Genomic DNA, 17,765 nt, shown 5'->3' with positions numbered 1-17,765 from the left:
TCCAAAAGCAAAATTTGACTTATTTAAATTGCTTGTTTTGTTCAACCTTTAGTCAAAACACCAAAGATATTTGATTAAATATGACAGAAAACTAAGGAACCAGACAACATTCACATTTGAAAAGCTGTGAATGTTTTGTATTTCTGTTAAAAAAAACAAAATAGGTGCAAATAATTTTCTGCCAGTTGACTAATGATTGCATCTCTTCAAATAAAAGTGAAGTCAGTGTTCTGAAAAACAGAAAAAAAAGAGACAAAACTGTTTATTTTAAATGATAACTCCTCCTGGACATCGTGCCAAATAATGTTTCTTGACCTCGGGTCCAATACAAACTAAAATGTAAATCTCAAAGTACAAAAAAAAAAAAGTTGTTTCTGTGATAATGTCAACCTGTTTGTTCCTGAAAAGCTGAGATACATGGTTCCTCCAGCACATGGGTCTTGATCCCTTCTGCCAAGGACCTCAAATGTAAGCAATGATTCTATTTACCTCACTGGGGGCCTCTAACAGGCATAAATATTTGCTCACTACTAAACCAGTGACTCATGACATTTTGAAAAGGCTTTTAATGTGCAGCCCTCCTGTACACTAAACATGACTTAAAAGGATGAGCACACCGCCGCCTCACTCCATTATTAGTGTTAAAATACACAACAGGTGGGTAGTTAGGCAGACTGGCAGCATTTCCCTGTGATGTGTTACTGCTGCTGCTGAAAAGAAAGAAGAGCGGGGATCAAGTGCTACCAGGAAAATAAACAGCAGGATAAAAAATGTGTAGTTAGGAATATTACTGGAGCACAAACATTATGAAAGGAGTTTTCATTAAGGCTGCGAAAGAAAGGGAGTTGACAAGGGAACATTTTAAATGTGAACTCAAAAACAAAAAAGGAAATAACTCACTTGCAGGAGAGCTGATTTATACCATGTATGAAGTAACAGTCGCCGCCATTCACACAGTAGGCCTTCTCTGTGTCGTTGCATCTTCTGGCGTGGCCTGAGCCTGGAGATGGCGTTGTGGTTACTGAGAAAAACAAAGAGATAAAACACATTAATTGATTAAAAAATCCTGGTTATCCATTTTCAAAGTATGATCTGAAACAGTGGTTCCCAACTAGTCCAGCCACGGGGTCTGGATTTCTCCTTTGTCATTAGCTCAAGGTCCACACAGTTTAATATATTCAGCTTCATACTTGGGTTTGGCCATGTTGTTGAGCTAGTTTGCTGTCTCGGTCAAGTAGCTGTCCATTAGTCACTCACCCTACAGCAGGAAACGGCACCTTAAAATAAAAGTTCTGTGCCAAAAATTCAGTATACTTAAAAATAAAGTGGGTTTTTCAAGCTTAATAAGTTTGCAAGTCAATTGCGGTCCATTTAGAATGGACCTGTGACCCACTTTTGGACCACTACTCACCAGTTGGGAACCACTGATCTATAATGCTGTCTCTCCTGTGTTTATGATGTTTATGTTTATGCTTTTCATCTGTACAAACGGCTGAATGAAGTTTTGGCAGGTGATATTTGTTTATTGTCAGGATCATTTCGGCCACAAGAAGGTGAAGTCCACCAAAATCCCAATTCTTAACGGGGCTACAAACATTCACATTTTCTCCCAGGGTGGTTTTGATTTCTCCATGAACTCTAAACTAAAGGTACACACAGTATATCCTACTCATAAGGGGTAAAGTGTCCCCATTACTGTGCCTAACGTTACAGTAAACTAATGTTAGCTATGCAGTCCACTTAATCGTCTGGTTAGCCATGAACAATGTGTTTTTCACTTGCTAGCTCATAGGCTAACAGCCAGTGTCATTATAGCTGATGCTAATGGCAGATTAGCGCCAATAAAAATACATTTCTAGCCCAAAAACAGGCATGGCAGTAATTTTACATAACTTGCTAACACACAATATATGTAGTGCATCTTGTGTTAAGATTGAATGGAGACAATAAAACTTGTTTTGATGAAAACATGACTGCTTTTAGTCCTAAAAACAAAACAAAAATGACGGAACTTAGAAAGATCACCCTGGCGCCCTTTTTTAATAACTTGCAGACAAACTCCTACACACTGTCTAGCCTGCAAAATTAATAGGTTTATGGCGACATTTTGGTAACTAGACCTTCATCAGGCAGGCGACACTGTTCATAAATTTAATATATTTCAAAGTTAGACAGTGTGCTGGAATTTTAGTGCAAGCTGTGTCCTGTTTGTCCCTCTCCTACGCAGCTGTTTTGAAATAGAGGTGTGAAGCAGTCTTTTGTTCTAAACCTTTTTTTTTTTCTTTTTTCTTTTTTCTTTTTTTTTTTTTACCTGTTTTTAAGTCATAAACACAGGAGAGAAAACTTCCAACTTGCCTTTTAGGGCTTCCATACTTGATGATTTTAAAAATAAAATAAGGAGGCATCATGATACATGATTACACACGGGATTTTGATTTAATAACCTTGTTATTTTTATCAGTGTGATAGTCTTGCATCTCTACAAGTGTTCTCAGCCTTGCTCATATTATACACTTGTATTTCCACGAGAACTCTTAGTTTTCCATCCACAAATGTAATTGTGCCTCTAAGCAGTGTTGACACTATCTCAAGAAGTTCTATGAGCAAAGATAAATATTTCCCTGACACAGCGTAGGAGTTGTTTACACGTTGACTCAGGTCCTTGGAATGGCCCAAAATGTCATGTATCTGCACTTAATCCCTCCTGACTGAATAGATATAATATGTCTGCTTATCGGGACGAAAGAGGGGACGTTTGAAGGAAGGGGAGTGCTGAGAGAGGTGTACAGCGGCAGGATCGGGCTTGAGGAGGGAAAACTGCACATCTCGTGTCAGATGTTGATACGTGATCGCAACTGTATACCTGCTGTCAGGTGCTATTCGCACCTTGGCAAAACGTGACAGTTTGCTGGTAGGAACACAGAAGTTTTCTGATTGGAGGACCTTCTTTACAACTGCATGGGCTTCAGCAGCCTGATGCTTGTGTCTTGCAGAGTGCTGTGACAAGAAATTGCACAAGGATCTTTCCTCAACTGGGCCACTGGCTCTGACATATAGTAGGCTGTTTGCCACCGGGACAAGATTTCACAACTCCCATTTGTAACACAGTTGAAGAAGTCGGTTTGACACTCTCCTCTGGTTGGAGAAGTGCGCTCTGTGTTGCTCAGAAGCACACTTCTGGTTTAGCTAAAACAACAGAGGCTAATTCCCAAGCTAGTTAGCAAAACAAAGCAAACAGATGACATCAGTCTGCGCTTCACTTGCCAGAGTGCGCGAGTAAAGAACAAAGTCAGCACTTCACTTAGTCCAAACACAATATTATAACTAAAACTAAAAATGTTATGTTAATTATTTAGTTATCATTCATGCAGAACTAGGATGTCGACTTCCTCTCAGTGTTATTGTTGGCTTGTATTCAGGTGGTTGTCATGCTCTGGCAGACATAAAGGTTTCCTATTAATAAGATCCATCCAAACAACAAACCAAGTCATAAATTGTAAATGATAAATCTGTTTTCTGATGAGACACGTTGATATGAGTTGTGATTTATAACTGACCTTTTATTTTTGGAGTAAAAAGGGTATATTTGTGTTGAAGTCATAAGCTGTCATGTTATTCTTCAGCCAGAGTTCACTAAAGATGATTTAATGTTTCCAACACAACACTCATCCACTGTCACCTCAAAATTTTTTTCCAAGAACATTTCCAGGTTTGCCAGTTAATCAAAACTACCTCATCTTCACACCTGACCTTTCGCTCAGAGCACAGGCGTGTAAAACGCCTCATAAAAAAAGATCAGACATAGCTGTCGGGGAGGAAGGAACCTCAAAACATTGTTAAAAAAAAAAAGGCCCTCCTACACTCAAAATAGAAGCCTTGTGCAGTCTTCAACTGTTAAAACACGCAACACAAAGGCGGCAAAACAAGCTGCATGAATCTCTATCTGGGGCAGCAGCCCATCCCAGAATGCACCAGTGGAAGGGAGGGGAACGTCCTGGACAGATCATCAGTCCTGTGCAGGGGCGGGTTAACACACAGACAATCATGCTCACACATAATCTCCAGTCCACCTGGTTTACATGTGGGTGGACTGGCTGTGGGTGGAAAACAGACGACCCGGAGAAAAACCCACACAGGGAGGTGGAGAACATGTAAACTTCACACAGGAAGGATCAAGGCTGATCGCTGAACCCTGGACAAGTTTATTTGGCTACTGGTCACACCAAACCTGTTTCACTGTAGTCTTACTTTTTCACTCAGGCGTATCATTGTCAGTCAAACAGATACTGATACTGCTGTAATCTGGAGCTTCTGGAGAACGTATTTTAGTTTAGGTGATTATTGCCCCAAATTAGCTTATTGCAGAACCTCATAATGATACTTTGCTGTCACCAGAGGACAGCGACATGACCTAGTGCTTAAGCTTAAATATATTCTAATTGACCACGACCTACTGTTGTCTATTAAGGTCACAGATTCCTCTATATTAACATTTCTGTGATTCATCAAATATTCAGCGGGCCACCCAGTGCACTTCATCGGCCAGATCTGCATGAAATGTGGGATTAAAATGATCCAAAACCACACTATGGTACAATATTTTCATTAAGAGATATAAAATATATGTTTGATTTTTAATATTTCATGTCCAGAGGAAGACTCAACATTGGTGCCATTGTTGAAACTCAGTAAGAAGGCATTTTAAAATGTATTTGTGGTGAAATTTTTAAACTTCATTTTGCAAATTCATTATATTCCTCTCCATCGCTTTAAAGAAATACTTAAATCCTTGTCTGGATGATGACATGTTCTTCAGCACATCAAAATATGATTGATATCTACAGTCTAAGAAAAACTTTGGATTTCGATCCAAACAGCTGTCACCGGAGTCTTGTTTTGTGTTGCCAGTTTTTCCTGGAGAGCTGCTTTCCTTTCGAGACATGACATATTGTTAGTATCTGAACCTATTCATTTGTAAATCTTCTCGACGGACATCTCACAAAACATTCAGCAGCACTACAAACAATGAAGGCATTGCACGAGTGCTTAAAAGTGAGACTGATGAAGGGTTACCAGGTTCAGTCCCTGAAGGGTGAAAAAACCTCAACCTGTGACAATCTCCTGATAACATCCCCAGATAAATGCCAAACAGTATGTATCAATCAGCTTTATATATTTACAATGATTTTTCAGATTGTTTTTCCACAACTTGGAAGCATTCAGCTAACTGCTTCAACTATCTTTCAGTGGCACAAATCCCAAAGACAATCCATTTGAGAATATTTGCCTGCAGTGATCAACTGACATCTAATCTATGACACTACACAGTGTTCCAATTTTCTCCGCTCTTCCTCTTTCTCTGCCATCCGCCCTTCTTTCCTTTGTGTCCTCCAATGACTCCCCCATAGTGGACATGGCGTTGTCACACAGAGGAGCATGGAAAAGTTGTGGTTTCAGTACGACTCATGGAGACAAAGAACAAACCTTAGAAATATTTAATTACTAAGCATATATATAGATCACAAACTCATATAATACAAGTTGCGGGACAGCATGCAGAGCCTGGACACAAAAAACTAATCTGTAAACAGAATTCAGTACAAATATCAAATACAGATGATATTCGTCATATTTGTGGCTGGCGCCTCCCATGTGAGTAGCCTACGTATCGGACGCACACAAACCTAGTGACACCTGTAACTACCAACCTATCAACACATAGAGACTAAACTATTCAGATTATGATGTTTTCAGTTCGATCCAACAGCCAGAGGCCAAAGCAAAGGAAGTGCAACTAAGGAGATGCACGAAGCATCTATAAATCAAACATGTGAACCATCCTCAGGTGTTAGAATAAACTTGTAAAACTTGACAATTGACACCTGCCGAGCAGCAGTAAAATGTTGGTGACCATTGACTTTTCTGTACAAGAGTCCATGACTGCAGCGAGTGAATGCCCGCGTCTTCATAATAATGCTGTGACCAGCCAGTGAATCTGTTGTCGCAAACAACCCGAGATGAACTTAAGAAGTGCACGTGTCAGCAGGTAATTTCAAAAACATATGAATGTATTTCCCTGAAATATAGAAGCGACTGCTTAGTTTGTTGGCAGTTCCATCGTTAGTTAACAATGCTTTTTTAGTCATTAATGTGCCTGTCTATTTTTTCCCTTTATCTGCTCGTTTCTATCTCTTTTTTGTTAATTATGTATTTGCCTTTTGGCATATTTTGTATTTGTTGGTATGTGTTTGGTGTATACTGCGCCTTCGTGTTGGTGCAGAACATGGATATCTCCTGGTTATAGGTTTATTTCTTAGCCTAAAACAAAAAGATATACAATTATTACTCATTTGAAATCCCTTGATTGTGATGTGGCAATGTTACAAGAGACACATCTGAAGGATGCTGAACCTGTTAACCTTTATCTGCTCAATGAAACTCTCTCATGGTTATGTTCAGGCGCTCACAGCTTTTGGCTAAGGTTTGCGAAACAAAAAAAAGATCTGGATTAAATATCGAAAAACCTTGAAAGACTTCAAGGTGTTGAGTTTATTCTGTAACTTTTAACCTTATCCACATTTTTTCCCAAGCCGAACCAATGTGCTTTTGTTGTCCTAAACATAACCACACAAGGGACTCAGGATGCCAAAATTTCGATTTGAGAGATATCCATGGATTACGCACTATCCAAGTGCCTCCTAGAGTCTGGCATATATGATGTGTTCCTCCAACAAGTAATGTTTTGCAATACCAATAAAGCACATTCTGTTGCAAAATCCTTATTCAGCAATTATTGTACAATAAATCAGACAGAGGAGCATTTACTGACTGAAAAACTAATTTGTGCATTTAAAGTTTAAGAGAGAAAACTTGCACTTTTATTGTGAACACAAGTGTTTCCTCCGTCTCTCTTCCCCTTTGATATTTCAACATAAAACAGCTGAATGTCTGACAATGGGTGAACAGCAAGAGTTTGAGTGACCCACAGAGCTTTGTTTGGCCCTTTGACTTGAGTCTGACACTGTAACAAGACAAACCAGAAAATAAGAAATTATTAAAGATTTTTCCGGTAGTAGTTGTCTCACTTATGGAAAGGCCATACAAGGAGAGGTACATACAGACCTCGTCCCCACTATGAAACAAGAACAGTGTTTTGTTTTTTTTCCTGAGGTGATCTGGTTCAGCCAATACAGTGTTTACTCAGGCTGCACCACATGTTTACCCCAGATTAAAACTAATGACAAGGCCAAAAAATTTATTGACATGGTTAGAGATACAAACACAAACAACAGAGAAACATCTCATTTTAGGGGCTTCTGATGTGGATGAAAAATTATATTTAAATTATTGTACTAGTGTGGGTTTTAAAACGGATAACTTTTGGCAAGAAGTGGTGGGAATCCATTTGCTCTATAAATGACTTTAGACCCATGGTGATACGTTGTCTCCAGCTGAAAATGACATTACATTTCTATGCTGTTTCCCGAGAGAACCTGGGTTATATACATAACCACGGACTGCAATCTCTGAAAGAGTTATTTGTCTTTTTTTCTGAATCTGTGTTTGCCAACTGAGAGGCTTTATTTTGCACCATTTTCTTCTTTCTTCTAGATCTTGGCTACGTAGCAGAAGGGGAGGGACCACTTTTCAAACTGGAAATGGCGGCTGAGGACTGTGCGACCGTGAACGTTGCTGCATTGTACAAATATACATGTGTTTTTTGCACTAAGCACCACTATACCGTTGTCGGATATAAGCCAGCAGTATGTTTATTGGGTTAATTTAGCAGTCTGTAATGATTTGGTACTGCGAACGATAACGTGAATGCTAATGCTAAAGCTAATTTGCGGTCGTCATTTCCGGTAAGCGCACAACGGCCGTGTTTGGTTTGAGACAACACTACCCTGTCGAAATTTGCGCACTATGCCAATAAGTACATAGTGCACACAGTATACTACATGGAAGTGTACTAATGGAAGTATGTGATTTGAGACACTAAGAGTCTGCCATGTTGTTTCTACAGTAGCTCAGAGCGGACAATTCAAACACTGGCTCTAAAAAGGGCCTTTTGCATTTTTGCAATGGCCACCATGTTTCTCCTACATGCTTGCCACATAAGAGGAGTTTCAGTTCTGCAGCCTCACCACTACATGCCACTAAATCCTGCACACTGGACATTTAAATGTTTAATTGCATTAGTTGTAGATGAGTCAACTGCTGTCTCTATGGTCAAACGCAGATTCAGAAAACAATCTGTTTTTCTTTAAAATTCATTGCAGTTGTTTTAAAGGGTGTAGGATTTAGGGGCATCTATTGGCGAAAATGGCATGTAACATTCATAAATATGTTTTCATTAGCGTGTAATCACCTGACACCAAGAATCGTTACCATAGAATGAGCCGTTTATATCTGCATACGGAGAAGGTCCTTTTCTACAGAGTACCTCAGCGCGGACAATTCAAACACTGGCTCGAGATAGGGCCTTTTGCATTTTTGGCCTCCGTAGTTCTACTTCACGCTTGGCACATGGGAAAAGTTTCAGTTCTGCAACCTCACCCCTACATGCTACTAAATCCTACACACGAGACCTTTAAATATTTAATCGCATTAGTTGTAGATCAGTCAACTGTTGTCTCGGGAGGATTTTTTTTTTTTTTGGACTAAAATCTCCACACAGTATTGTGCAAACACATATTTTATATGCTGCTCTGCCTCGGTTTTATATTGTTACTGTATGTGAACACTGTTGAATGGCTGATGTTGAATGATTCATTTGTAATCATATAGTGAGGCTGCTGTGAACAGACCACAACAATTTCTTTTGACAGTTGGTATAATAACATGTGTAGTGAATGCTGTGCGTGTTCATCATTGCCATGTGGAGCAGCTGTTGAGCACGGTTAGAGTGGCAGTAATTCTTGTATGTGTCTAATGAAGAACGTACATTGTACCGTCATGCATGTGTTATATATATTGGTCTCAAACCTCCAAAAAGCCACAGTGTAATTCAAACAATTTATTTTACGAACTAATCAAGACACACACTCCGTCACTTGAGCGCTCCTCTGTTCCACCTGCTCCAGTTAGTCCTGTCAGCTCAAAGACTGTTTTTACTCTTTGAAGTGATAATTAAAGGAAGGACAACAGTGGGCAGCACTATTAACAAAAATAGATTTGTCTTATTTGGAAATTAACAGGTTTGTTCTAACACCTTTTTTTATAGGTTGTCATCGTCTTTCCAGGGACTTTTATCTGCATCTATCCCCAAGAGGCGAGACGGTAATGGTGAGGCTAAAAATGGTCGATAAAAGAGAGACTGTAGCCTGATCATAGCAATCTGGGTGTTTCATACTCGTCTTGCGTTACAGTGCAAATGCATTCAGTCACTGTGGACGCATTCCAGTCATGGCCGGAATGACATCAAACTCCGTTAAAATCTTTACATGTAACAGGGAATCCATAAATATCACGCAGCACAATCCCCCACCTCACAGAGGGGACCAGAGTTCAGGTGTACTCGTCAAGGTTGACTCTGCTTTCCTGGCTTGATGTTGGAAACAAATTCCTTTAACCCATGGAGGACATCAGCTGCTAAACAGAGTTCATTTATCTGCACTTATGTGGCCAAAGTTTAGTTAAGCTCGCTTGATTTTCTTTAACGTCGGGTTTCAACTTTCATCCGCCCCTGTAGCCCAGGGGCTGAATCTGAGTCTGAGTTGAAGAGGGGTTTCCTCTAGGTTAGTGAGAGCCACAGTGTTTAGCCATCAGCCCCTTGCCACTGACTTTGATTAATCCTTCATGGCCCAAGAACTGAAAAGAAAAGCTGGGGGTGCAGGCAGGACCATCTGGAAACCTTCATAAACATGCCTGTCTTTCCACGCTCTCCAAAGGATTCTAGGAAAATCGTAAAAATGAAAAGAGAGGTCCCTATTGCACAGTTTTTTTTCTTCCTCTTGAGGCACCCTGTGTGCATATGCAGCAAACAGAAAAGCACTCACACTGAATCCTAGCCCTTGCGCTGCACCTCACAACCCAGCCCCGAAACGCTGAATTGTGTAACGAAATACATTTTCAATCGGTCTGTCCATGCTGCAGAGTTATACACATGTCGCCCTAATTTATGACAAATGTTGATAATTTACCACAGCTTGGCTTAATCTGTTTCACTTCTGCACTGCAATTGAACAGAAAGGCATCGCAAAACACGAAGCCGAATCTGATTCTGCGCAGGGAGAAAGCCAAGGCAGTTATTCAAGCAGCGGCGGATCGGTTCCATCTGGACTCTGTTATGGCTTTGTGTTTTCACTCTTAAAAGCAATGTTATCAGGATAAAAAGTATAAATTATGTAGCCTATTTGGGAGTGTGTCAGCGAGTGGGAACAGTGTGCAGACCAGGTCCGTCTCTGCCAGTACTGTATTTCTGCAGTGAAACAAGTAAGATAACGGGACACGAGGGTCCAACAACTGAAATCCATACCTGATATTACAGGTCCAGTGCAGGATTTAGTGGGATATAATGGCAGAAATGTAATATAATATAGTACATATTTTATTTTCTTCAGTGTATAATCACTAAAGAAATGAAAATAATATGAAATGAAAATAATATTATATATATTAAATAATATTAGAATGAGCTGTTAAGATCTACATAGGGAGTGGGTCCCAATTACCGGAGATCGCCATGTTTCTACAGTAGCCCAGAATGGACAAACCTAACACTGGCTCCGATGGGGACATTCACATTTCTGCATTTTGGCATCGGCCACCATAGTTAGAAGCCCATCTGCATTGAGCAGCATCGCAAAACACACTGATTTGTAACATGAAACTGCTTTATTCTCTGTTTGTACTGGTTTGAATCACCCGGTCCGTTTGTTTCGGATAATTCGGCTCCCGGTAAAAACCTCCTGATTGTCTGGATAAGAAAAAAAGATGAGCACAAATGAAGTTAAGGGTTAGCACACATTAGCATGTGGTGGGCGAGCTGTCCGTCCCTGACAAACATTTGTAACATGAAACTGATTTTTTCAGTGCTTTTACTGGGTTGTTTTGGAGAGGAAGAGACCTCTGTGGATAATATGGCTCCTGGTAAAACCTCCTCAAAAACGACCACTGACGGAATTCTAACCAGGAGAGGTTTCAGCTGGTTACAATCTCCAATCGTCACCACTAGATGCCACTAATCCCCCTAAATCTTACACACTTTACCTTAAAGATCTTGAACCTATCAGTAAATGTTTAATTATACTCCAAATGTAACTTTTTATGGCCTAAGATACGTGCAGAAATCTTTGAGTGAAACATATTCTTGACCAAACCAAGGCTAACAGGTAAATACATGAATTAAACAAAGTGCGTTCTAGGCAGTGGTGCGTCAACAGGTGGCACCATACTACATTACCGCACAAGAAGTTTAACTCTTTTTTTTTTCTCGGTTGTTGTAAATCATCACAATTCAAACAAGGAGAAATATTAAACTCATGCCATAAAAATGGGTTGGATGGGAAACTGATAAATGTCTTAAGTACAGACCCTTCAGGAGACACATAAAGAGAACAATATCTGTAATAGCTCTGCCACCCAGACATGCTTTTCCACAAGTCAGTTTTATGTACCAGAAAAAAAAAAAGCTAGGAGCGCCCTCCCCCCTCCCCTCACCTCCCCGACTCTTGGCAGGGAATGTCTGACATGTCTCCTGTTACAGCTGGGACCGAGATCTTTTATCTCTATACTAGAGGCTAATTCATATTGCATGCATTCTTGCTACACTTGTGTGGACTGCATTATGTTCCTCTCTGTAATCCGAAAAAGACTGCCTATCTAGATGGAATGAATAAATAAGATAAACAGATAAGGAAAAAGTAGAAAAGACCAAATTGGTACGTGTGGTTTTGGTTCAATAAGAAGTTGTTGACAGCCGGGCCTGATGTGGTGAAAGAGGATGTGCAGTGAGGGTTAAGATGATGCATGCATGAGAGAGACGGTGGTTTTTAGCTTTTTATATTGCAGGAATAGTGGTATTGAATGGTGGTATTATAGCTCTATAGGAAGTGGAGGTGGAGACAAATTACACCAATAACAAAGCAGAATAAACGCCTGGACTTTTTCGCAGACATTGCATGTGCAGGATCTGTGCTTTTTGATACTTCATTCGAATTTTCTAAATCTAATAATCAGTGGAACACAAAGCATGTATTCATTTTCAGATTTAGAACTGCGACATATTTTTACAGAAGCTCAAGTCCAGACAAATGTAGCAGCAATGAAAGAAGAAAAAAAAGAGAAACAAATGAGGAGAAAGGAAAAAAGAGATGGATACAGGAGTAATGCAGGGAAGAGGAGGGCTGAGAAAAGAAGGTTTGTTGACAGGATCTTAAGTTGGAAAATATTTCAGCCTGCCAAAGCCAACAAAAAACAAGCACGCACCGACCTCCACACATACAGTGTACTGTAGGCACACCCAATCAATGGCAATATCCAGCATCTGTGTCTTCAAGCACTTTGAACAGAGTCGAAAATGAGCAAGAGAGATTTCATGTCAAATACCCCAGGAAGAATTAAATTACTATTTACTGTAGGTAGGACACACGAAAGAAGCCATTATGAATGAGGGTGCACTTAAAGCTTTTATTTTTCAATAGAAAATTATCCACAGTTCAAACACCTTCAGTATGAAACAGGAATGTTTAGAAATGAACAAAATGGAGCCTGCCAGGAACATTAATCTACCACCCACTCTTCAGCAACACTGCCACCGCCACAACCAGTGTGTCTTCTTTTATATTCTTGTCTCCTATTACCATTTTTCAGTCACATAGCTGATATGCCTGGTCTTGCCTGCCTCAATCGTCTCAGCACTGAAGTGAAATCAAAGAGCAGGCCCAGTGTGTGATTGCACAACAGCTGCTCATGCACTGCAACGAAGTAAAGTGCACTTAGGAAGGGCAGGGTATGGTGCGGGCGCATAAACGTGTGCTGGTATGGTCACTGGCGGGCACCAGTATGTGTGCAGTTGGCAACAAAGTGACACCTGGTGTTTTCTGCGGCACAGTTCCAGACGGGGGCTGTTTCCCCGCTCTGTCCTTTCAGAAGCAGCTCAAGCTCAGCGTGGTGTTCCCGCTGCTGTTGCTTCCTCGCTTTAAGTCTGAGGACGCCTGTTGCTTTCATTTTCCCACTCTGACCTGAGAAGCTCTTGTTTACTGCATCCTTGCGCTTGCATCTATCTCAACTGTAAGGCCACTGCAGTCACACATGAGCAGCATAAAGTGAGGAGGAGCAAGAGGACACCTCTGCAGAAAACTTTCGACGACAGCTCCGAGCGGGGACGTATGCTGAGAAATACATCACGAATAACGCTCAGCTGCCAAAGATTTAAATCACAGAATCATCTGGTAAAAAGGGAAAATTCACCACGTTTCTGCTACATATGGTCATCCACTTTAGAGCCACTGAACCTGGTGCCATCTTTTGTCTAAAGTCATCTGACAGACAGCTACGGAAGTGCAATTTATTCACTTGAGAAAAAAAATGATTGCCCTCTTTTTCTGAATTTAGGAGATTATTATCTCAGGAATCTGAGCAAAGTTCTTATGGTAAAAAACACACTCTTTCGTTCTGCTAGCATCTGCTGCTGCTGCAGTGCCATTTAGCAAAATGTTGCTCAGCTGAAGCAGCTCAGTGACCAACTACAGGAGACATACATTTTAATCTGGAGAAAATGTAATATTTGAGGTGCAAGGATTCATCATGGAGGGTATACACACTACATTAAGTGGCTAAATGCCGAGTCTGACTGATGTATGATTAGATGACAAATCAGTTTGTCTGATTTTATGGAAGCCAATTTTCGCACCAGTGTATTGAAACATCCTGTAAGTCACTGTGATGAGACTTGAAATAATGAGTTACCTCAAAACAATGACAAGCTTTTTCGAAATTGTGAGTTAGTGTCAAAATAGTGTTAGTATCTCAAAACAAAGAGAAGATTTCTCAAAATAATGAGAAACTATTTTTTAAAAATCACTGCCTGATTTTAAAGCTCTCATAAGTACAAGGATGAGTGAGTCGGATGGGTCTTGTCATTGTGCGTAGGTGCTCTAATATGTCTACATGTGATTGGTCTCCCATGTAAAGTAGACTGTTGATCTCAGCAGGACTCACCTGGTTAAATACAGGTTAAATAAATGCAATGATGTAATATTGTTTCTCATTATTCTGTGAGATATTAATTAATTGTTTTAAGAAAATGTCTTTTACTATGAGTAAGTTTATAGGTTTGTTTTTTGTGTCATCACACTGACGGAAATGGGCGACCATAGTATGAATTTAACTTGATTTAAATTAATTTAACCGTGTAAGTTTAGTGAAGTTAAACCTTTATCTACATGACATTTGATGACTGTAGCTCTACATATAACTGGTTCTACAGGATCTCCTGGACAGAGCTCTGGGGAAAGGCACTCACAAAATTAAATCCTTACACATGTCATACAGGTGCCATTGTAGTAATGTCTACTTCCAACTACAACCCAGAGTCATCTACATACAAAGTTAGAACATGAGAAGTAGAAAGTTACCTACAGAAACCCAAACTTCATCAACTTCCATATACTGCCAAAAAAAGGAAACAATATATTAGTTTCACAAAATTATTCTTCATAATCAACACTTTAAAAGGACAAAACTTGAAGCATCCACATCTCTCCGTTGCCCTTCATCTTCAACAGCTGGCCCTCATTTCTGAGGAAAGGCAGACTTTGCAACCTTGTACCAGATACAGAAGACATATACCACAGCTCCATATTTGGGTCTTGTGCTCACAGCTACAGTAGTGGCCAGCTGCTAGGACTAAAGGTTTCCCCTCTGCTATTCCCCGAAAGCCAGAAAGCACACAGTCTGCTTGTATGTATGAGTGTGTGTGTGTGCCGCAGAGCTCCTTGACTTGTATACACACACACCACCCACACTCCCTGTACGTCCTGAAAACGGGGCAACGGAGCACTGCTGTTTTGTTATAGGCTGTTGGCCCTCTGTATACTAAAGGATGAGTTCACTGTGAGTGTATCTGTGATTAAAGTGAGGCCTCGTCCATCCACAGTTCACACCTACACACTCTAAAGGAAATGGCTTCCACTCCGTGCCTCACACAGAATCCCCGGGATTCGCCTTACTCACCCCAACAGACGTGATGTGATGAATACAGTTGCAAAATGCAGTTGCCAACAAAAGGAAGCAGCGTGATGGAGTAATGGGAGGTTTAGGGATGAGAGACAGCTGTGGCAACCAAACTATACGCTCCTGAGCTTTAAGCAGTGGAATGGTAAGTATATGTTCCCCTTGTGCTCAAAGAAAACTTTAAAAAGTGTGAAGACACACAGGATTGCTCACGTCTAATTCTGAAAAATGCAAAGGAATAGGAGGAGCAGGGATTTCGTTTGATGTCGGGTGAACAATAGTTTACTCACAGTCCCGTTCTTAGCGTGCTGGCTGTGTTCACTGGACTTCCAAGAAACTACTAATTATTACTTAGTCAGTACAAGCAAGCCTTTATGACGCAATGGATCATTTTTAGGCAATAATTTTTCCCCTTTGAAAGTATTAACAAACATCACAGTGCTTGTTAGTTATTTGGCAAGTTGAAGCAGCATCCTGCACAGTCACCCGCAGTTGGGGTCACCATCCGGGGAAAGACCACCAGGACAGCTGAGGGGGGCCTGAAAGGGAATCTTTTATACTGCTATTAAATGAAGTCTCAGATAAGTTTGGTCCCGGGTGCTGGAAGAGTTAACAAAGCCCTGCACACAGCAAAACCTCATGTCACCTCCTGCTCACATCACTCAGCTTTTCAAGTGTAACAGCTGCTTCCTTCCACACACATAGCAATATCCTCACTCATTCACACTGAGGGCTTAACTGTCCCACATAACACAGCCAGATTACTGGATATCCTACGGAGTGAGATGCGTTTTGATTTTCAGTAACTTAGTTGTTTTTGCAAAGATTTGATTGAGGGGCGCCCACTTATCGCGTTGCATCGACGGGATTAAAGTGAATTAGGAGCGCGAGCCAAACGTAATGATGCTTTGAGAAACTTTCCTGAGTTGTTTTATTTAATAACTTTTTTTTAAAGTAAATTTTTCTCTGATTCTGATAATGATATGATTCAGCAGCTGCGTCTTCTCCAACACATTAACACATACAAAGCCAGTAACTCACACCGTGCATAGCACTTGTCAAAAAGCAATGAATTACCGACATATAATGGAGCTGATTTATGTTTTGTGTCATCCACCTAATGTCTCTTCTCCCACCTTAGCATGAGGTTGTGGAGTGCTCCTGTTGCTATGTCAGAAAATACATCTGAAAACTGATACATGCTAAGGTTTGAAAAAGGGTGTAGGAAACATGGGGTACATGTAAAGTGTTACCAAACATGAATATTGCATGCATAAACAAATCACACACGCATGCCGCAGGCTTGATGGTTACGTGCATACCTGGATGCCAAAAAAGCAGCCAAAACATGCAAGTGTTTCTTTCCTTACAAGCATTACAAGCATGAAACAACCGAGCTGTAGTGTCCTAATAAGCTGGTTGATATTAATCATGAATCAGTATTTCTCCTTATTGTATTATTCCTTTGGATGATATGAAGTGTGAGGTTCAAGTCCTCCTCCTGTATGTATACACTAAACCCAGCGATGCTGCACGATGCGTGCTTAAGTGTGCGTACTGTGGGTGTTCATCCGCTCGTGACATAAACTCCATCTACTCTGGATCTTCCCACTGTGCCGGATGCTGCTGCCCACTAATACAGAAAGGCCCTAACAATAAACAAAAACAAAACGCAGCGTGGGCGAAGTGACGATTTTGTGACTGCCTCGAGAACTAAACATTATTGTGGGTGAAGATCAAAACAAGGTCTGAACTCTGACACCCTGCAGCTGTCGTGAGGTAAGACGTCATGTCGGACACGATAACAAACACTCTCTTTTCGCTTGATGAAGATTTTAGCTTGGGCTGTGAAAATAGTTAGTTTTCTGTGGTCATTTTCTTAGATATTAAAATTTGACCTTTACACCACAATTATTTGCAACTTCTTCATTTTCCTGTTTGTGCTTTGTGAAGCTGGTGTAAACAAAAACAGTCTATTTTTTAACACTCGTTTAACACAACATAGATTCTAGTTTTTTTTTTAAATATATATATCTTGGATAACATCTTTTGCTAATTTGCCTGCAGGCTGTTATAAACACCATGCAGATCTTTGTTGTATTGGATTTTACTGCAGCTTATTGAGATACGTTGTTGTTTTGCTTCCAAATGCAAAGATCAGGATCAATTTGGTGCATCATTGTTCTTCTGAAATGGCACACATTCAGCAGCATTCCAAAACCACAGTGTCAATGCTAACAAGAACTGGTTTGCATGCTGTGTGTCTTTTAGATTACAACATCCTGTTTGCTCCACAGAGCACAAACTGGATCCTGATTTTGTGGTCAAACCCGCCAACTGTCAAGACTTTAGATTCTTGGTGCAATCAGACGGCCACCACGGAGGAATGCCTGTCCAGACCCCAGGACTGAGGATAATTTTGAAAAAGTGGGCATGACTAATAGCACGGCAGCTCGATCCACAGAACCCGACAATCTGTTCTCCAGTGGCCTGTAAATACAGAACGCTTGGCAGATGTGAGGGCCTGTTCCTCTCAGACATGGCTGCTGCTGCTGCTGCTGCTGCTGCTGCTTACCCACACCAATCAA

At 40.6% G+C, this 17,765-nt stretch overlaps 1 protein-coding gene across 4 annotated transcripts in view; it reads right to left on the bottom strand.

Annotated features, from left to right (window-relative positions):
* nrg2a (neuregulin 2a) overlaps positions 1–17,765 on the bottom strand; it is an 87,414-nt gene that overhangs the window by 19,298 nt on the left and 50,351 nt on the right. For all 4 annotated transcript variants that reach the window (XM_033645992.2, XM_033646002.2, XM_078172444.1 and 1 more), the window contains exon 4: positions 901–1,021. In XM_033645992.2, coding sequence (XP_033501883.1) covers positions 901–1,021 — 121 coding nt within the window. The remainder of the gene's footprint in view (positions 1–900; positions 1,022–17,765) is intronic.

Source organism: Epinephelus lanceolatus, chromosome 11 (genome assembly GCF_041903045.1).
Source record: "Epinephelus lanceolatus isolate andai-2023 chromosome 11, ASM4190304v1, whole genome shotgun sequence".
Lineage (NCBI taxonomy): Eukaryota > Metazoa > Chordata > Actinopteri > Perciformes > Serranidae > Epinephelus > Epinephelus lanceolatus.
The sequence above is the reverse complement of the archived record's forward strand: the minus strand, read 5'-3'. Positions and strand labels throughout refer to the sequence as shown.